At 37.9% G+C, this 22,110-nt stretch overlaps 1 protein-coding gene across 2 annotated transcripts in view; it reads left to right on the forward strand.

The window, feature by feature from the left end:
• TMEM67 (transmembrane protein 67) overlaps window positions 1-13,268 on the forward strand; it is a 51,627-nt gene extending 38,359 nt beyond the window's left edge. Inside the window, exons 24-29 of one of the 2 annotated variants that reach the window (XR_001371353.2) lie at window positions 1,339-1,455; window positions 1,560-1,664; window positions 5,335-5,437; window positions 6,639-6,781; window positions 12,180-12,295; window positions 13,232-13,268. Coding sequence is in view for 1 of the 2 variants with exons in the window: in XM_006161282.3 (XP_006161344.1) it covers window positions 1,339-1,455; window positions 1,560-1,664; window positions 5,335-5,437; window positions 6,639-6,781; window positions 8,798-8,878 (549 nt within the window). In the remaining variant the exon portion in view is untranslated. Of the gene's footprint in view, window positions 1-1,338; window positions 1,456-1,559; window positions 1,665-5,334; window positions 5,438-6,638; window positions 6,782-8,797; window positions 9,919-12,179; window positions 12,296-13,231 lie in introns of those variants that run through there. The other variant, XM_006161282.3, reaches the window with a different exon arrangement.
• Window positions 13,269-22,110: the final 8,842 nt, after the last annotated feature.

The raw sequence follows: 22,110 nt of genomic DNA on the forward strand, positions 1-22,110 counted from the left end.
AGCTAATATTTTATAGCAGTAAAGACACAGTGAAATGGCCACCCATAAAACTACCTGTGTCAGAATAAATTTTTACAAATTTTCTGGAAAGCATTTTGCCAATATATATTCTAGATCTTCTTAAGAGTTAATATTATTTGTTTCATGAATTTTATGAATTTAACTCAATGAAAAATTAGCAGTATAAATAGTTTAATTAGAATCAGGATCTTTATCACAGGGTCTTATAAGTGAAAAATATGTAAAAATAGGATATTAAATAAATTGAGTTATTTTTACAGTGAAAGCTTAAGCAGATGTTAAAGTCATATCTTACACAGTATTTAATGGCATAAGGAGTTGCTCTGGGTATAATGTTAAGAGCAAAAGAATTCAATCTCGTTTTTCTCACACACACACACACACACACACACACACACACACACACACAGACATTTACATACCTTAGAAAAAGTACTGGCAGTGAAATGCCTTATAATATCTCTATCTTTGGGTGTTGAGATTATAAGTCATTTTATCTTTCCTTTTTTTTTTTTGTACCTTTTCATATTTTATAAATTCTTTGCAATGGTATATACTGTTTCAATCAAGAAAAAAAAATTTTTTAGATAGAGAAATATTCTACATGTGTTCTTTGAGTCTGTAGAAAACCAGGAAGTGCTTTATTGTGTTTGTAGGTCAGGTTTAGAAAAAGAAATGAATATTAGGCTCTGGAGTAGACACACAGGCTTCATAGAGACAAAAGAGCTTGATGGGAACCATGAAGCATCAATAGGATCAGTTAGGTAGTGTGATGGATAAAATTTCACGTTTCCAGTTATCAGGTACAAGAAGACCTGAAATGAAGATCTGACCCTTACATTAGCAGTTCAGTAATGTATCATTACCTTTTGTTGGAATTAATTAGACATTTAAAAATGTTTGGATTCTTTTTTTTTTAAAGACCATTTACATTATAAAATCAGTTGATTCTAAAACTGGGCTTTTTGGCATATATTAAAGAGCAATAAAGTTAACTCATGAAGAAAGCACAGAGGTCAATATACGATGAACTTAGTAAGATATGAATTTTTTTCTGAAGAACAGATTTAAGGAGATGCTATAAAGACCTGCAGGGAAGTATGAATTAGGACAAAGCAGAGATTAGTAAAATCTGTAAGGGAGGGGGAACCTTAGATAATACTAGAATCTGTCTTAAACATATTTTCAGTAAATTTTCTTAGCTCTGAGTCTTGTAATGTGTGATACCACTTAAAAGAAAAACACTGTATTTTCTTTTTGAGATAGGCTTTTTTTTTTTATAACTTTAATCTTAATTTAAATTCTTTAACTTTTCAGGAAAATTTGTGTAGCCAAAGAGGTTTGGTACCCAACACAGATGGTCAGACTTTTCAAATTGCAATTTCTAGCCAGATGAGACAACACTATGACAGAATTCATGAAACACTAACAAGGGTTTGTATAAAGTACAGTTCAAGTATACTTTGTAAATATTTAATGTTATTTACATGCTAAATACATAAGACATCTTACATTAATTTATTTCTTTGTTACATTAGAAAAATGGTCCTGCTAGATTACTGGGTTCATCAGCAAGTACTCTTGAGCAGAGTATAAAAGCATATCATATGATGAATAAATTTCTTGGCTCTTTCATCGATCATGTATGTATGTCAACATTTATATTTAATCTAGGATCACATGCATTTTACAAATGTAGTTTATTTTTATTATTCTTGTTTTTTTTTTAAACAGTTAATTGCTATATACATCATTTGGCTTGTAAAGAGAATTTACCCAACATGTAAAACATCTTACACCAATGCAGTTGAGAATACTATACACATTATCATCAATAGCCAACTGATTTTTGACAAAGGATACCAGTCAATTCAGTGGGAAAAGGAAAACCTCTTTAGCAAATGGTGCTGGAAAAACTGGGTATTCACCAGCAGAAAGATGACACTGGATCCCCATCTTTCACCATTAACAAAAATCAACTCAAAATGGATCAAAGATCTGAACCATCTGTGTCCCACAAATGTCTTACCTATTTCTTCTCCCTGCTTTCCTTTCCTATACTCTTCCCTTCTCCCACCCTCCATCCACACTGTTTCCAGCATCCACAAATATTTTCACTGCTTTTCTGCACTGCAGTCTTACAGTCTCTACCATAAAGTGCAGACAATTGGTGTATGTTCAGTGGAAACATACAGTATCTTTCTTTCATAACCTGGCTTACTTAACTCAGCAATAAATCTTCCATATTCGACCACTTTCTATCAAATACCAGGTTCTTGTTGTTTTTTATGGCAGAAGAGTATTCCATAGAGTATATGTGACACACTTTTTTTCCATCCATCTATCTCTTTGTGGACATTTGGGTTGGTTCCATGTCTTAGCAATCATGAATAATGCCACAGTAAACATTGATGTGCTAGCGCTTTTCCAACTGAACATTCTCCTGTCCTTTGGGTAGGTACCCAGGAGTGAGATTGCTGGATCATGTGGTGGTTCTATTTGTAGGTTTTTGAGGAACCTCTTTATTGTTTCCCACAGTGGCTGGACCAATTTACATCCCCACCATCAGTGTGGGAGAGTTCCCTTTTCACCACAACCCCACCAATACTTAACACTTTTTGTGTTTTTAATCTTTGCCATTCAGACAGGGGTTAGGTGGTACCCCATGGTGGTTTTAATCTGCATCTCCCTGATGATGAGGGATGTTGAGCATTTCCTCATATACTTTTTGGCTGTTCATATATCTTCCTTAGAGAGATTTTTGTCCAGCTCATTTTCCTATCTTTTAGTTGGGTTAGACATTTTATTTTGGGTAAGCCGCTTAAGTTCCCTGTGTATTCTGGTTATCAGTCCCTTGTCTAAGGCATATTTTACAAAAATATTCTCTCATTTTGAGGGTTATCAATTCACACTAATTACTGTGTCCTTTACTGTGGAGAGACTTCTTAATCTGATATAGTCCCATTTATCTATTTTAGGGATTATTGCCTGTGCTTTGGGAGTCTTATTTAAGAAGTCTTTGCCTACCCCAATGTCTCCCAGAGTTTCCCCAGCGTTTTCTACCAGTAGTTTTATAGTTTGAGGTCTTAGGTTCAGATCTTTGATCCATTTTGAGTTGATTTTTGTTAATGGTGAAAGATGGGGATCCAGTGTCATCTCTCTACTGATGAATACCCAATTTTTCCAGCACCATTTGCTAAAGAGGTTTTCCTTTTCCCACTGAATTGACTGGTATCCTTTGTCAAAAATCAGTTGGCTATATGGTTTGGAGTTTATTTCTGGGGTTTCTATTCTATTCCATTGGTCTACTTGTCTGTTTTTGTGCCAGTACCATGCCGTTTTGATTATCACAATTTTATAGCATATCTTGGGCTCAGGGAATGAGATGCTGCCCATTCCACTCTTCTTGCACAGAATTGCTTTGATAATACAAGGTCATTTATGATTCCAGACAAATTCTGTGATTGTCTTTTCTAGATATGTGAAAAAGTCTCTATAATTTGATTGGAATTGCATTAAATATGTAGATTAAATTGGATACAGTTGCCATTTTGATTATATTAATTATTCCAATCCAGGAACATGAGATGTCCTTCCACATTTTTGTGTCATTTTTAATATCTTTTTCTTTTTAAGATTTTCATAGTTTTCTTTGTAAAGGTCTTTGACTTCCTTAGTTAAGTTTATCCCTAGGTATCTTATATATTTTGTGGCTATGGTAAAAGGGATTTCTTTCTTCAGTTCTACCTCAGTCAACTTGTTATTAGTATATAGAAATGCTATAGATTTTGGGATGTTGACTTGTATCCTACCACTTAACCATATTCATGTATTACCTCGAGAAATTTTCTCATGAAAACCTTTGGGTCTTCTAAGCATACCATCATGTCATCTGCAGATAAAGATGTTTTTTAACTCTTCTTTACCTATTACAATGCCTTTTATATTATTCTCTTTTCTGATTGCATTGGCTAAGACTTCTAGCACTATATTGAAAAGGAGTAGAGAAAAGAGATCACATGCAATTTTTAAAAAGTTAAGTGGCAATGTCAGTTTTTTATTTCTTTAGTCAATCAAGTCAATGGACATAGACAATTTTTTTCTTGTTGTCTGTCAAATTTAGTTGGTGCTATGTATCCATGGGTTCTGTATCCACAGATTGGAAATGTTAGAAAAAAAATTAATTGCATCTGTACTGAACATTTACACACTTTTTATTTCTTATTCTGTAAGCAGTCTAGAAATTACTAAAATATATAAAGAATTTGCAGAGGCTATCTGCAGATACTGCACCATTTAATTAAAAAACTTTAGCATCCACATATATTTTTTAAGCCACTGGGTCTGGGACTTGAACCACAGTCATCTATGTGGGAAACCAGCAAAGTAACCATTAGGCTATCTGCTGTTCCCAAGCAGCCACAAATTTTAATATACATGTGAGAGGGCGAGGGGGGGGAGAGGTTTTTGCTATAGAACATGTGTGCTTGCCAGAAAGACAGAGACAGAGAAACAGAAAGTGAGAAATCACCCCCCAGGGGGTATGGCCATGCCGCAATCCCTTCTCCTCCATTCTCCTCTCGGGATCTTGGGCATGCACCCACATGTGCCTGCTGTGAGTTTAAGCCACCAGGTCCAGGACTCAAACTGTGGTCGACTACATGGGAGTCCAGCGACATTATGTAACTGCATTATGTAACTGCTGGTCCCAGGAATGATATTTTTTAAAAAGCTATTTCTAGGGACCAGCAGGTGCCGTGGTGGTTTAAGGCACTGGACTCCCACATGGCTGACTGTGGTTTGAGTGCCAAATCTGGCTGCTTGCTTTCTCACTTTCCCTTTCTCTCTATCTCTCTCTGATCAAATTGAAAAATAATAATAAATAAAATTTTTAAAAAAGCTATTCTAGTCATTAACAATTCTGGCTTAAGGATAGTTATCTAAGTAAAATGATATTTTATTTTTTACTAACATAATGATTGCCTTAAAATATGTCTATACTGGTGAATTTTGTTAGTTACCAAATATTACTGTTTTATTCATTATTGTTACCCTTACATTACACTATATTTATTCATGAGAAGCTTGTTATAAATTGATTTTCAGTATACCTAGCCCTAAATATTACTAAGGGCATTTAAAATTGAAAACATTCCGAAAGAGAATTTTGTTAAAGATCCCAGACAGTAAGTTCAGTCTTTTTTGAAGAATAGATTCTCTGTGTCTAATATTCATTTTTCTCTCCTAATTTTATATTAATTGGAAAGCATTTATTTCACTACTATTTCTGAAATGACTATCTTTTAAAATTAGGTTCATAAGGAAATGGATTACTTTATAAAAGATAAGTTACTGCTTGAAAGAATTCTTGGAATGGAATTCATGGAACCAATGGAAAAAAGCATCTTTTACAATGGTAACTTTCAAATACCTTTGCTGAACTTGATTATTTATTTACTCTTTTCAAAGTTTGAAAAAAAAATTCTGTAATTATTTTTTCTCTGATTTGATATTAAGGTTAAAATGAGCCAGGAAAGAAAGAGTAGTCTAAAATTATCAGAGTTTTGGCTTGTGTGATTAAATGGCTGTTGGTGATGTTGTTTACTAAGATAGATGGAGGACCATGTTTTGATGGAGAGAGGATGAATTTAGTTTCTAATATATTATATTTTGAGGTACTTCTGGGACATCAAAGGAGAGTTGTCCAGTAAAGGCATTAAATATAACAAGCTCAGCCTTAGGAGAAAGTAAGGCACACAGTAAGCTGGGGAGTTACCATCATACGAAGTCATTTCTGGCCCCATGTTAATCAGAGAGTGCATGTAAGACAGGTTTATTCATATAGGTATGATGTGCATATTTTGTAAGGGCATAACTTATAGGTCAGTGAATTTTTGTAAATATATCCCTATAACTAGCACCCCAAGCAAAAAAAGAACATTTTTAGCACCTCAGACATTCTCTCATAAAATGGAAGTTCCTAACTGGGTGTCCATGGGTGGCCTCAGTGGTTTTCTGGCCTTCCCCCAAATTATTTGTAAGATTAGTACCTGTATACTTTTTTGTGGGTGTGCGGTGATGAAAGGATGTAGTTTTCATCAGACTCTTCTAAAAAGGGTGTTTATATCCCCAAAAGGACAAAATACGCTCATAGAATAGGAAGAGGTTCTAAAGTAAAACCTTAGGGGCCCAAGACAGAAATTCTAGAATACTATATACTGTTCTCTGCTTTGCTAGTTTATTTATCTTATTCTTTCTTAGATTTCTAAGTTACTAAAAGAAAAAAAAAACAAAACAGAGAAGGGATGTTCATTAACTGGTCTTTGAAAGGTGATTATGTACGTACACGGCTAGCAATGACCAATCCTTGGTCCCAGTTTTAAAACTGCTTAAAAGTTTTAATTTAATTTTTAATTTTTTGAGTTATTTGACTAACTTTTTAGATTAGCACATCTTAACACCTTTTGCTTATTTCTGTGTAAGCCCTGAAGTATTATATGTAGTACTAGTTTCTATTACGCTGTTTTTTTAATATACAAATTGTATCACTAGAAATTTACTATGAATTTATTCTACTTTAAAATTTCTAATTTAAATCTTCTAAATCTTTTTAACAGATGAAAGTTACTCTTTCAGCAGTGCTCTGTACTATGGAAATGAAGCTACCCTTCTTATTTTTGAATTGTTGTTCTTCTGTGTAGTGGATTTGGCTTGCCAAAATTTTGTTTTAGCAGCCTGCCTTACATACCTACAACAAGAGGTAAATTAAAAAACATTTTCTTGGTTTCTTTTAAAGAAAATGTTGGCAGGCCCAGCAGGTGGCATAGTGATTAAGGCTCTGAACTCTTGGGACCAGCAGCTGGTGTAATGACTATGTCACTGGACTCCCATGTAGTCAACTGCAGTTTGAGTCCCACTCCCAGTAGCCGGGAGTGTGTGCATGCATGCCCAAGATCCCAAGAGGAGAATGGAGAAGGGACTGCGATGTGGCCATCCCCCCGGGGGGTGACTTCTCGTTTTTTTGTCTCTCTGTCTCTCTCTCTCTCTTTCTGGCAAGGGCATGTGACCTATAGCAAAAACCTCTCAAAAAAAAAAAGGCTGTGGACTCTCACATGACTAACTTTGGTTGAGTCCTGGCAGCTTGCTTTCGCATTTTACCTTTCTTTCTCTGGTGAGCACATGTGCCCTGTAGCAAATTTAAAAATAATAATAATGAGGAGGGAACCAGCAGTTAGCGTAATGGCTATGTCGCTGGACTCCCACGTAGTAAACCGCGATTCGTGTCCCGGGCCCGGTGGCTTAAAACTCACGCCGGGCGCATGTGCGTGCGTGCCCAAGATCCCGAGAGGAGAATGGAGGAGAAGGGATTGCGGCGTGACCATCCCCCCTGGGGGGTGATTTCTCGCTTTCTATCTCTATGTCTCTCTCTGTCTGTCTGGCGAGCGCACGCGCCCTACAGTGAAAATCTCTCAAAAAAAAATAATAATAATAATGATAAAATAAATAATTCTTTCTAAAAGAAGAGAAATGTTGGCAGTAAACATTTAACTTTCATAGCAGTCACACTCCTGTCCTGTAGGGTCAGTGGCATACCTGGGGTCTAGTGGAAAGCATAAGTTGCTTGAGAAACATGAAAAGAATTCATAGGAAGACACCTGGCTGCCAATCTCCTGTATGACCAAGTGCACAGTAATTAGAGCCCCATCCACCTTCTATACCAGGTATTAACAACATAACAAAAAAGCACACACAGAGATCTAATTCTCAGGGGTCCCCTGCTGTGTGAGTAAAAATAGCTGCAGGGATGAATGTGGTATCTAGAGTGGAGATTTCAAAAAATGGCAAATCTATTCTTGAAATGTCATTATTAACATCACCCAGACATTCTCTACTATGTGATAAAAGAATATGAGCCCTAGAATGAAATTTACTGGTCAGTACTTAGTATAAAACTAGAATTATGAACAAAATTTGTCTCTGATAATAGATTGCTTTGATGTTTCCATAGCTTTTAGAATTTGAAGAAAGTTGCATTTTAAAACATTTTGAAATATATTCCTTTCAACATGGAGGATTTATATTTAAAAATACATTCTCAGTAAAACCATATACTGCTTTTTTATTGAAAAATTATTTATTTTACTTATTATTATTTTTTAAGATTTTCTGTAGAGCACATGTGCTCACCAAAGAGAGACCGAGAGTGAGAGAGGACAAGTGAGAAAGCAACTGACCAGGTCCAGGACTCGAACCATATTCAGCCATATAGGAGTCCAGCACCCCATCCACCATGCCATTGTTGGCCCCCATACACTGCTTTGATATTATGAAATATGAAAATAGTCTTGAAATAATTTTTTTTTGAGAGGCTTTTGCTACAGGGCATGTGCGCTCACCAGACAGGCAGACAGAGACAGAGAGACAGAAAGCAAGAAATCACCTCCCAGGGGGGATGGCCACGCCACAATCCCTTCTCCTCCATTCTCTTCTCGGGATCATGGGCATGCACACACACGCCCGGTGTGAGTTTTAAGCCACCGGGTCCGGGACGCAAACTGCGGTCGACTACATGGGAATCCAGCGACATAGCCATTACGCTAACTTCTGGTCTCACCTTGAAATAATTTTGAGTTATCATCATAGAATTCAGATGACTGGTGTGAAAATAAATAGTTGAGAGTTACCTAATTTATTTTAGATATCTTAATTGTACATAATACATTTCTTTATATTTCCCTTATGTTTCTTTTCATTCTGTATTGTTTTAATTTCCCAGATTTTTAGATTTATCCGTAATACGGTTGGACAAAAGAATTTGGCATCCAAAACATTGGTGGATCAAAGATTTCTTATTTAATTTTTTGAGTAGAGAAAGACTCCGTATAATGGCAAAACTCTGTCCTGATATCAGGTTAATTTGCCATTTTTTAAAATAACTTGTATTAGAGATTCTGTTTTTAGTTTGTTTTTTAATCTGCAGATTTATTTTTATAACTTGTGAATATATAGTGTGATATAATGGAAAATATTGTGTCCTATTATGTATGACATTTAATTCACTAACTAATAAATTAGCATTGATAATGAAGCCCCATCATTTGTCTTTGTAAATCATTTTATAAACTGGGATATGCCTGTATTTTCTTACATTGGTAAAAGTATTTAATTCCAAGTTCAAGACTGGTTTTCAATTTAGTATTTTCATGTTTTACAAATTTATCATTAAAAAATAAATGTTGAAAGTTATTTTCAGGTTTATTTGGAAATTTGAAATTGTATTGCTGACTCCTTTGCCTCATTCTAATTGTTCACCCTGTTTGATGATGAACTTTCACTTTTAGATTAATAAGCATCTTTTGAAATGGTACCTAATCATTCCTTTGTATGCCTATATTACCAGGTCAGTGTAGTCTTCATGAAGTATATTTATATCCCAAATGTGGCTTATATTTATTAAGTCATCATGTCTGATATTTTTATCATTTCTGTTCATGTTTTAAGCATACTTCAAAGTTTTGCTCTTCAATTATGTTTAAAGATTATAGATAAGTAATAAACCATAAATTTATTGTGTTATGTTGAGAGGGTGATTTATTGAAAGCAAACTTGGGCTTCATAAATCAGTGAACCTTTTTTTTTTTTTAATAAAAAAATAGGATCCAAAATGTAATTAAACCCTGAGGTATGCAGCTAATAATCTCCTATGATATGCTTTTTTTCCTCAGCATACTCTATAACAATCCTTTTCATTGTATACCATGTACTTAAAAGACCCTCACATTACAGGTGAAATGGTCACTAGGCTCTAAATCAACATTTCTTACTGTTTTCTATGTTAATGCTGTGTAAATACTTAAATGTAATGCTATGTAAATATTGTTTGTATTTCTGAATTGAAAATATATAATAAAACATTTGGTGTTCCTGTTTCCTATTTGATTAATGTATAGTTCATGAACTAGCATTTAGGAATATATCACTTTTGGGCCCGGGGCCCCCAGCCATTGCCAAAGTTGAGTTTTTCACATTTCCCTGAATCTTAAAGATGACTGAAAAGAAAGAGAGCTCATAATTGAGTTATTGACACTGTCATTTCTTAAAAGTCACAGTAATGGAATGTCTATGTAAAAGCTGCAGAGATGGGTCAGTTGATAGTGTGGTGGTTAAGGTGGTCAATCCCACATGGCTGACTACATGGTCGAGTCCCAGACCGGCAGCTTGATAAACTTGCTTGGAGTGTGTATGCATGCAGAAAATCCTAATAGGGGAATGTTGGAGAAGGGATTGTGGCATAGTCATCCCCTCAAGAAGTAATTTCTCACTTTCCCTCTCTCTCTTGTCTCTCACCAACCATGGCAAGAATATAAGAAAAAAAAAAAAGCTACTAGCATGAATTTTTCTTTAAAGAATTATTTATTTAATTATATTTATTATTATTTTTTAAAATTTGCTGTAAGGCATGTACGCTCACCAGAGAGAGAGAGAGAGAAAGAAAGTAAGCCTCCAGGTCCAAGAATTGAACTGCAGTCAACCACATGGGAGTCCAGCACCCCAACCACACCAGCTGCTGGCCCCCTAGCATGGATATTTAAAACCACCCATTCAGCACATGAAAGAAATTCAACCTTCATTCCATATATGAGAAGTTAATATTAGTGTGAATGTCTTAAATGGTAAATTTTAAAATATATAGGGTCACTTGGCTCACTTGTTGATAAACTTAAACAGAGAAATCAAAATTAGCTTTGTACAATATTACTTTTTATTTTGGCTATATATATAAAAATGTGTTCTAATTTTCAAACACTGTTGTCTCTTTTGTTTACATTGCCACTATTTGAATTTTATGATCATGTGCACAATTTCCCACTAGATCAATACTCTCTTGCCTTTTTTAGTAGCACCAAGTGACAATACTTTGCATCTTAGATCCCTAATTTTACTGATCACTGATCACCTGGAAACATTTGATAAGTCTCTCTCCTTTCAAAAAATTTTTTTTAATTTGCCAGAAAGCATGTGTACTAGCTGGATAGAAAGCAAGAGGGAGAGAGAGTAAGTACCCCCATGGAAGATGGTCACACCACAATCCTTTCATTTTTCCCACCTTTTTGAGATTTGGGGCACATACATACACACATGTGCCTGGTGTGCTTTTTCAAGCTGCTGGGTCTGGGTCTTGAATTGTGTAGTCAGCCATATGGGATCTGGCCACCTTCACTACCACATCATTGACTGGCTCTGCTATATCTATAATTTTATAATGAAACAAATTCTCAAGAAGTTTTTTTTATAAGCTGTTGTATACTTTGTATCCTCAATAGAATGCACAAGCATTCTTTAAAGACTAGCCCATGAGAAATTGATAAAATGCTGGAACCAGCAGTTAGCATAATGGCTATGTTGCTGGACTCCCACATAGTCGACCATGGTTCGCATCCTGGACCTGGTGGCTTAAAAGTCACACCAGGCGCATGTGTGTGTGTGCCCAAGATCCCAAGAGGAGAATGGAGGAGAAGGGATTGCAGCGTGGCCATTTCCCCGGGGGTGATTTCTCACTTTCTGTCTCTCTCTTTCTGGCAAGCGCACACGCCCTGTAGCAAAAACCTCTCTAAAAAAAAAAAAAAAGAAAGAAATTGATAAATGCTTAGTTCCCTAGCTCTGCTGTCCTAACTACCTGCCTTTTGAAAAATCTCTGTTGCTTAACCTGCATTGAGGAGCATTCAGAATGATCAATAACTTAGCCCTTGCAGGCATGATACATATCCTTTTGATTGTCTATAAATATTGACTGATACAAGCTATGGGGAAATAAATGTAGATCAAGGAGCAGGGAGCCGCGTTGCTTAATGGAAACTGTTCCAGATTTAGTAACAGAAGCCCTGGATTTGAATTAGAATTTTGCCGCTGACGCTTACTAGCTTTGGGAACTTGAACCAACTTATTTGGCATCTTTGAACTTCATTCTGCATGTCTACAATGAGTCATAACCTTTGCTTACTGATGTCGTAAGGATTGGATTTTCCTTATTTTTAGCTTTAAAATATTTACCTCAAAATATAGTTTCTGTCTTATGAATTAATTCCATAGTATTGTAATTCAAACAAATAATCACAGTAACCGAGCAGTGCAAATTTTGAGCCTTCCTTCTTCCTCAGCTATCCTGCCTGGCCAGGAACAGGCCTGGATAGAGGTCACAGCCATACAGAGAAGGAAGGCCAGAAGACTTGTCATCACCTTGGAGACACTTCATGATACAGAGCAGAGAAAAGAGGTACAAGTGGAATATTATCTTTAGGAGAGAGTGTATCTCTCATTTGCTCATACATTCATACATTCAAACAGTGCTTCTGTCTCTTCCCACTACCCAACCCTACAGAAGGGTCTTTCGATTAGAAAAGGAAATAGTACACTAATCAGTAATTCCAGCCATATGAGAAACACTCGGCACTGGGATGTGTGATAGTAATGTTCTAGTTGCATCTGGGCCATCAGGCCTTGACCTCAGAGAAATGGTGTCTGATCTAAGATTTAAAGACAGGTATAGGGCAACCAGCAATGTGGTGGTTAAGACTGCTAGGTCCCACATGGCCAACCATACCATTCAAATCCTGGATCCCGACAACTTGAAAAACATGCTAGGTACATGTGCATGTGTTCCCAAAATCCCTAAAGGAGGGAGACGGAGAAGTGATTATAGCATGACAGTTCCTCATGGGGGCATGCCTTCTCTCTCACAACAAATGCACCCTCTGGAAAAAGAACAAAGGAAAAGATAAGTGCAGCCAAAGCAAGGAACAACATGTATGTGCTCAGATGAAGCACATGGCAGTTTGGGACACTCAGGCAATGTGAACACAACACCTATGTTGTACATTCATTGTTATTTTTAAGTTTTCTGTATATTGTGATGTTCTGACATCTTCAAAAATCTTCCTGGCTTGGGAGAGACTGCCCTTGTGGGGATAACCACTTATTAGAGACAGCAGCAAAGGGCTCTGGTGAGAGCATGCCTTTGATGTACAAATTAGTCCTGAGCCATACAGCCTCTCTCTGGCCTGGACTCCCAGAAGGCAATGTTCTGCCTTAATCATCCCAGGGCCAGGGAATAAGTGATTAGGCACTAACCCCAATAGCTTAGAGGCCACTGGAATGATTCCAGCTAGCCCATCCTAAACTGTTTATCTGCCCTGTCTCGCCTTTTTCTCAGATTATTAGGCCTAGGCTCTCTGCTGGTTCTGCCCCCTTGCCTCCTGACTGGTGCTTTCTCCTGTACTCCTGCAGGTCCGCTGTGCCTGCTGTTTCTAGGACCTGTGAGTACAATAAACTGTTTCCCCATGTCTCCCCTCGTGGCTGTGTCTGATTGATCATCACATGAAGAAACACAGAATAAGACATTAGGGGTTTTGGAGAGAGATGTGTTAGAAAGGAAAACAGGAGTCATATCATTAAGGGCTTTTACATCAAGTCACATTCCCATCAGGGTCTCAGACAGTTTAGCCAAGCTAAGCTTACCAACTGCCTTCAAATGACTATTCAATATCCTGAAGAGAGAGTAAGTGAACAGAGGGGCAAGAGGGATCTTCCACAATCTAATTGCTCTATAATAATTGATGACTGTGGGCTAGAAGACTGGTGTCCTTACCCTGTTCCCTGGCTGTATGTTGTGGTTTGCAAGGAAATAAATTACCCCACAGGTAAGATGCCAAGGGCAGAGGTTGAGAACACAGACTGGAGCCAGACTGGCTTATGTCCAGGTCCAGTTGCACCACTTACAAGTGGGGTTATTTGATCAAGTCATGATTAAATTTCTTCATCTGTAAGAAAGTCAATAGTACCTACCTCATAAAGGTATTGGAAAGGTGAAATAAATTAATGTGTGTACAGTACTTTGAAGAGTGCCTGGAACATAGTAAATTCTATGTGTTAGCCATGTAGTGGTAGTAGTAGTTTGTCTCCTTGATATTTAATTCTGAAAGAGAAAGCCAAATTACCCTCACTGGAGCTGACACTAAGACACCGTCACATTGCCGGGTGTGCTAGAAGTAGCAATAGACAAATCGCCTACCATAGAGCCTCTGTGGGCTTTCAATAATAATTTTGCTTTGTTGTAGTTATTATTATTGTTGTTTCTATTGTACTTATAAATTACTACCAAGAAATAACTGGCTGCGACCCAAGGATAAACAAATGACCGATAGAGTCTCAAAACAGATCCATGCGGATAAAGGCACTTAATTTATCAGAAGGGTGGCATAAATGCAGCAAGGAGAAGGTACTTTCTGAACATTGAAAATCCCAATGAAAAAAAAAATCTACTCAATGTCAAAATCAATTTCAGGTAGAAGGTAGATCTAAATGTGAAGGCTAAACAATAAAATTTCTAGAAGACAACACAAAGGAATATATTCATGACTTTGGTGTAGGCCAAGATTTGCTTCTGAAGACCCCCAAAAGATGACCCATGAAGGAAAAGATTGGTAAGTTAGGCTTTATCATTTACATTAAATTTATGTTACATTAGGGTTAATATTAAAATTAGGAACTCTGTACATCAAGAGACCTAGAATGGGACCAGCAGTTAGCGTAATGGCTATGTCGCTGGACTCCCACGTAGTCGACTGCTGTTCGAGTCCCGAACCCAGTTGCTTAAAACTCACGCCAGGCGCGCGTGTGTGTGTGTGTGTGTGCCCAAGATCCCGAGAGGAGAATGGAGGAGAAGGGATTGCGGCGTGGCCCTCCTCCCAGGGAGGTGATTTCTTGCTTTCTATCTCTCTGTCTCTGTCTTTCTGGCAAGCGCATGTGCCCTATAGCAAAAACCTCTCCAAAAAAAAAAAGAGAGAGAGACCTATTGTAAGAGTGAAACAGCAAACCTGAATATGAGAAAAAATATTTACAGACATATCTGACCAAGCACTCCTCTCTAGAATAAAGAACTCACCAAATCAATAAGAAATCAGTGGCAGTCCCAATAGAAAAATTGCAAAACACTTTCGTATTACTCAAAAGAGGGTTTCCAAGTGACCAATAAGCACAAATTGAAAAAGCTCAACCTGGCCGGCCATGGTGGTACAGTGGTAACACAGACTATATGATGCTGAAGCCACATCATTTAGTGGAGGAGGGTCCGGAGGTTTTTCCATACACTCTGGGCCTGTGCACGCCTGTTATCCTGCCCTGCTGAAGCTGGGGGTAGACCTCAGTGTGAGGTCTCTGTTGAGGGTGCTGCCCCTCTTTAAGGCTCTGTCTCTCTCGCCGAAGAAATAAATAGGTAGATTTTTAAAGTGCTCAATTTTATTAGTTATCATGAGAATGCAAAACAAAACCACAAAATTCCACTACAAAATAAGTAAAATGGCTAAAATTTGAAAAGTTAAAATCCTTTGTGTTGGCCAGGATAGATGGGGCAAATGAATTTCCAAACTGTGTTTACTATGTAAAGTGAAGGGATTAGTCTTAATCCGTAACCTTTGATTGGACTATTCCAAATCTTACAGTATAAAGACCTAGTCTTTGCCATTTGTTTTGAGTGACCCCAGGGATGACAGCAGATGGCAGTAGAGTGCGCCCTAAATTTTTTTAGGCGAGAGCTGGGGCTCTCCTGACAGCAACGTCAAAGGTGGGTGTTCTCACGGGTCCGCAGAGCCCAGAGAAGCACCATCCTCCTACGTCTGCTTGAGTACCCTGTCACCCCTCCTAACTTTTAGTGTCTCTCCTTTTACTTCCCCAGAGTGTCAAGGAGCTCAGATGATTAAAGTGTACGCTATGTCTACTGCTGAGTTTTTAAACCAAGACTTGGGAATTGAATACTAAAATTAGAAATTGACTTTCATCCATCTCTTTGGGAAGAGGGCCACAAAAGAGGTCTTACTTAAAAACAAGAGTGAATAGGACCAGCAGTTGGCGTAATGGCTATGTTGCTGGACTCCCACGTAGTCGACCACGGTTCGCATCCCGGACCCGGTGGCTTAAAACTCACGCTGGGCGCGTGTGCATGTGTGCCCAAGATCCCGAGAGAAGAATGGAGGAGAAGGGATTGCTGCGTGACCATCCCCCCCTGGGGGGTGATTTCTCGCTTTCTGTCTCTCTGTCTCTCTCTGTCTGGCGAGCGCATGCACACTATAGCAAAAACCTCTCAAAAAAAAAAAAAACAAAAACAGAAACAAAAAACAAGAATGAATTATCTAATGATTATGGAATCTCTCTCCCCTCAATTTAATGAAATACGTATTTACATTTTTTTTAAATGGGCCAGCAGGTGGCATGAAGGTTAAGGCGATGGATTCCCCCATGGTCAACACCATCCACAGTTCAAGTTCCAAACTCACTTGAAAATCACAGTGGGTGCATATGTGTGTGTCTCCAAAATTCCAAGAGGAAAATGGAGGAGAAGGGATTGTGGTGTGGTCATCCCCCCAGGAGATAATTTCTCACTTTGTTTCTTTTTCTATCTTTCTGTCTCTGACAAGTGCATGCCCCCTAAAACAAAAACTAAAACAAAACAAAATGAAACAAACAAACAAGAAAAAAACTTTAAAAAGAAGTAAACTATTATCCAGAGTATGTAATGCCCCTTTACATATATGGTCTCTTCAAAAGGGACAATATGTGATATTTTCCTTATATACCATGATATACAGTACATCATAATATAAGTCATACTATATTGTAACTTAATAGTAATAGTTATACACATATGGTAACTTTAAACCTTCACAGAAAGGCAATATAGTTTCAAAAACCATGAAGTCCACTTTCTTCTCTTAGATTCTCTTATTAAAGAATGAGGCCTCCATATTAAGCAAGATAATAAGAGAGAAGTTCTTCTGCATGTGTAAATACATATATATGTGTGTGTATTCCCACCCACTTTTTGTTTATACAGTGTCTATACTTTTTTTTTTTTTTTTTTTTTTTTTTTTTTTTTTTTTTTTTTTTTTAGTTTTTTGCCATAGAATGCATGTGCTCACTGAAGAGAGAGACAGAGAGAGGGAAAGTGACAAATCACCCCCAAGGGGGGATGGCCATGACACTATCCCTTCTCCACCATTCGCCTCTCTAGATTTTGGGCACACATGTACATCAGCCTGGTGTGATTTTCAAGCTGATGGGTCCTGAACTCAAATCATGGTTGGCCATGTAGGAATCAGGCACCTTAACCACCCTATCACCTGTTGGCCCTGTTTATACTTTTTAATACCATTATGCTATTACTTTTCCAGCCTACATCTGATATACTCATTCTCTTTACATGACAGGAGCACAAAAAGAAAAACAACCACATAAAACCTTCACCTGATTTCAAGAGAGAACTGTGGAGGAGTCTGTTACTGGGTCTGGCCTCTGTATGACATCCCTAAGTTGTACCTCTTTCTTTTCTTTTGGGAGACAGTGGTGGAATTTACACATAATAGCCAAAATTGTTTTGAACTGTTGTTTATTCAAGAAACTCCCAGCAGATAGGACTTATTACCTGTTGATGATGACATGTGTAGTATTCTCAACTAGATTGGTCTGAGAAGTATTTCATGATGGGTAAAGTCTTTTTACAAGCAAAACGAGAAATAGTGATTGACTGTTTTAAAAAATAATTAGAATAATAATAATAATTGGGAAAATCATAGAAAAGATACTGAATGTTGAAGCAGGGAGATTAATGTCTCTGTATTGACTGATATGCATGACATTCCCTTTTGAAAAAGCAATGTAATACACTGTAAAGTTGTATGTAGTCCAATGTAATATAAAGAAGATTATGATAATAATAAAAATAAAAATTAAAAAAAAGAAACTCCCTAGTAACTCTGAACATGCAGTTTTCTTATATACATCTTCCAATTACAGATTAGTTTTTTATTTTTATAAGCAACGTAGAAAATATAAACAATTTTTTTAACTGAAGATTTACACTTTACCCCAACCCAATTATTTTGAACACTTGGGTAGAACTATGTAACAGAAAAGGAAGCTTCTAGGTAGCTGTTGATAACATTTACAACTACTCTTTATTAAGGGAAAAGCCAGGTCTATTTTGTTCAGTCTTATCCTAATCCTCTGGCACTGCAACTGGAAAGTAAAAACAATCAGTAAATATTTGGAGGAAGAAAGGAATGTTTTGGTTGAGGTGTCTATTACAATGAAGAGCACCTGGGTGAGATCTTATGTTGTCATTATTTTTTGCTTCTATAGAGCATAAATAATTTGCAAATATCTATCCAGTGCTTCTATGTGCCAGACACTATGCTGGATGTTAAGGATACAGAAGAGGGTAAGCGTGACCTCTACTTTTTCTCACCTTGTAGTTGAACAGAAAAGACAGAGCAACAGGTAAATAAAGGTATAATAAGTTTGTGTTCATTTCCTATTGTATCTGTAACAAATTACACCAATTCAGTGTTTTAAAGCAACACAAAATTATCATCTTACAACTCTGGACATCAGAAACCTGAAATGAGTTTCACTGGACAAAAATCACGTTGCCAGCAAGTCTACATTTCTTTCTGAAGCTCTGGGGAAGACTGCATTTTCCTATCTTTTCCACATCTAGACACCATCTGCATTTCTTGACTCGTGCCCCTCCTCAAGGTAAAAGGCAGAGCATCCCATCCTCAAATCGCTCTCTCTCTGACCCTGACTCTTCAGCCTCCCTTTCACTAGTAAGGACTTAACGTGAGTTTGTTTCCCACAGCATAATTAAGGATAATTTCCCTATCTCACTGCATAATACAGGATGACTTGCCCATCTCAAGATCCTTAGCTTATTATATCTGCAAAGACTCTTTTGCAGTGAAACATAACATAGTCATAGATTCTGGGGATTAGGACAAGGACAACTTGGGAGGGCATTATTCTGCCTACCAGAAGCATTCTCTATCTCAGGGTACAAGGAGAATGTAAAACCAGCATATCTACAATACTTTGGAAGTCTGTAAAGGCCTGTAAAAGAGACACTTCAACTGAGACCAAAAGGATGGCCAGAAGCCAGCCAGGATAAGGAGATGGAAATAAGCTTGGGGAATCTCCAGACAAAGGGACACCATGTGCAAAGGCCTGAGGCAGCAGCCTCTTCACATGCAGAGGTGTTGGGCGGGCCATCGGATAGCACTAACTAGCATTAGAGAACAAATTTGCTTAGTCAAAGATATCGTTTCAAAACAACAGAAAAGTAAGTGCCTTATTCCATCTAATTTATGTTTGCAGCCTTCTCCATTACAGCATACAGAGCAAGATTTTGGTTTTGGTTTTTTAAACTGCCTGAATGTGGTTCGATCCTTTGAACAGTTCTTCTGGAGCCTCTCTCAAAGCTATCATTACACAGTTTCAAAGGACCGCTATCTAGAAGGGGAGAGACCAAGCGCAGAACACAAAACCAAAGTCAGTGATCTCATCCTGTCTGGAAAACGTTTGCTTCTTGCTGGGATCAGCTATTATTCTGATCATGTTTTCATATTGGCAGTTTTCTTCTTCAGCCACTATCATTGTGAGGAGCTGACGGACAGAACTGATGCAGAAGGAAAAACAGCTGGTGGCAGACCAGAGCTTTTTTTTTTTTTTCCAAAATAACTGAAAAAAAAATAAAAAAGAATCATAGAGCTCTTTTTCCTCTTATGTCACTTACTGAAGCTTTAAAGCACAAGCCAGCAAAGTCTCTGGTTGGTTGGAAATGATTGTAGCCAGCGTTTGCATAGCACTTGGATTCTCAAAATGTTAATGGATACTTGTGTGTCCTTCTATGTATTCTTTTCAGCTACTTGTAGCGTAGAACAGTAATGTCAGCTGCCAGGGAGACTCATTAAGTTGACATTCTAAATATTCTAAATATTTCTGCAAATTCTGAACCACTGTAGGTCTAACTCCCAGAGGGTAAACGATTATGAAATTTTTATGCATCAGAGTATCTGTCCTATACACTAACCAAAATAGAGCTCCAAACCCATCCCTCTGATTCTGTCTGCTCTCACTTTTATTATGAAGCTGTAGAAGAACCCTCAGTTAATCATTTTCTCTGTTTGTTTCCTGTATGCTTAGGATAAAGAAGTAGAATAGAATTGCAGCCAAGACAGAAGCTTGGAATTCTGAGACACTTGGCTGTGAATTCTTCACTTTGCTCTTTCCTCTGCGTGTGTTTATACGCAAGCTCTTCCACCTCTCTGAGCGTGTTCTTCATCTTTAAAACTGGATGCTATCTGCCTCAAGAAGGCTGTTGTAAGGATTGAAGGAAATGATAGAAATAAAGTTATTAGCACAATACCTGGAGGAGTGTACAGTGTAATCATTGTGACTAAATTATTACTCAGAAAACTACAAAAACGAATCAGCATTATATAAAAGGGAGGGAGGCCTTCAAAAAGCTCGTGGAAAATATATATTATAAAGAAAGTACAGGAGCCAGCCTTATGGTGGTTAAGGGTGCTGGATTCCTACTCGGCCAACTGTGGTTCAAGTCCTGGACCTGGCAGCTTCTTGTCTCGCTTTCCCTTTCTCTCTCTCTCTCTCTCTTTCTCTCTGCTAAAATTAATAATAATAATAACAACAAATGGAAATAAATAAATAAATATTTTTTAAAAAAACGAAAGTATGTTTGGATTTCAATTTTTTGGGGCACCAAAATTTTACTAACTTGTCTGAACATGATGTAGTTTGAGGCACTAAGAAGGATACAACATCAATTTGAAAAGAGCCCCTGTCACAGCCCCTGTCATAGTTACTGGGAACTATAAACCTCTATTTGTAGACAAATATGTATTAGGTGCAGCTGAATGCAATCCTGACTAATAAAATACTCCCACACCATAGCTTCCAAGTTATCCCGCATCAGATACACCGTAGTATAAACTAATTTCATTGAAGCAAGAATGCACCAAATTTAATGATGAAGCTTGGGTGGGAGAATGATAAAATCATGGGTGCTTCCCCCCACCCCCAAAAAATGTATGGGGACAATGCTCCAAACAAATGACCAGTTTACCAAGGTTTTAAACAAGAGACAAGACAAAGAGGATGGTACTCACACCAACAGATCATCCACATTAATTTTTTTTTTGAGAGGTTTTTGCTATAGGGCGTGTGTGCTCACCAGACAGAGAGAGACATAGAGACAGAAAGCGAGAAATCACCCCCCAGGGGGGATGGTCACGCTGCAATCCCTTCTCCTCCATTCTCCTCTCGGGATCTTGGGCACGCACGCACACGCACCCAGCGTGAGTTCTAAGCCACCGGGTCCGGGACACGAACCGCGGTCGACTATGTGGGAATCCAGCGACATAGCCATTACACTAACTGCTGGTTCCCATCCACATTAATTTTTGAGGAAAAAGATTAATCTTGTCCACACCCTAATTGAAGAAAACCAGCAATTGGCAGCAGAAAGAATTGCCAACATTTTAGACATTGCAACTAGTTCAGCTTACACAATTCTGATGGAAAAACTAAAGTGAAACAAACTTGTGGCTTGATGGGCACCCTGAACAGTTGCAGGCAAGAGCAAAACTTTCCATGAGAATTTTAGACAAGTAGGATCAAGATCCTCAAGCATTTCTTCAAAGAATTGTAACAGGAGATGCACACACGGCTTTACCGGTAGGATCCTGAAGACAAACCACAGTCAAAGCAATGGCTAACAAGACATGGAAATGTTCCAGGTGAAGCAAAAACAAAGGACATGGGAACAGTTTTTTGGGTTGCTCAAGGCATTTTGCTTGTTGACTTTCTGGAGGGCTGAAGAGTGATAACATGTTTATTAAGCAAGCCAGCAAAAGCCTGCTCAATGTGGTTTCTGAGAAGACTATTTCCTCATAGAAAAAGATAACTGATCCAGCTGTGATCATGTACTACTGCTTGGCAGAGATCACACAAGAGGCCCAGGTTTGATTCCTGATCCATCCTAAAAGACCAGGTAGGTGGGGTGCAACTGGAGTCCCAGCTACTCAAAGGCTGAAGCAGGAGGATCATAAGCTTGCAGCCAGCCTAGGTAACAAGGCCAGACCCTGCTTGAAAGAGCCAGCATGATGGCACATATCTGTGGTCCCAGAATCTCTGAGGGTGAGGAAGGAGGATTGCAACACAGACCCTATCTAAAATACCACACAC

This window comes from Tupaia chinensis, unplaced genomic scaffold, assembly GCF_000334495.1.
Source record: "Tupaia chinensis unplaced genomic scaffold, TupChi_1.0 Scaffold138407_1, whole genome shotgun sequence".
NCBI lineage: Eukaryota > Metazoa > Chordata > Mammalia > Scandentia > Tupaiidae > Tupaia > Tupaia belangeri.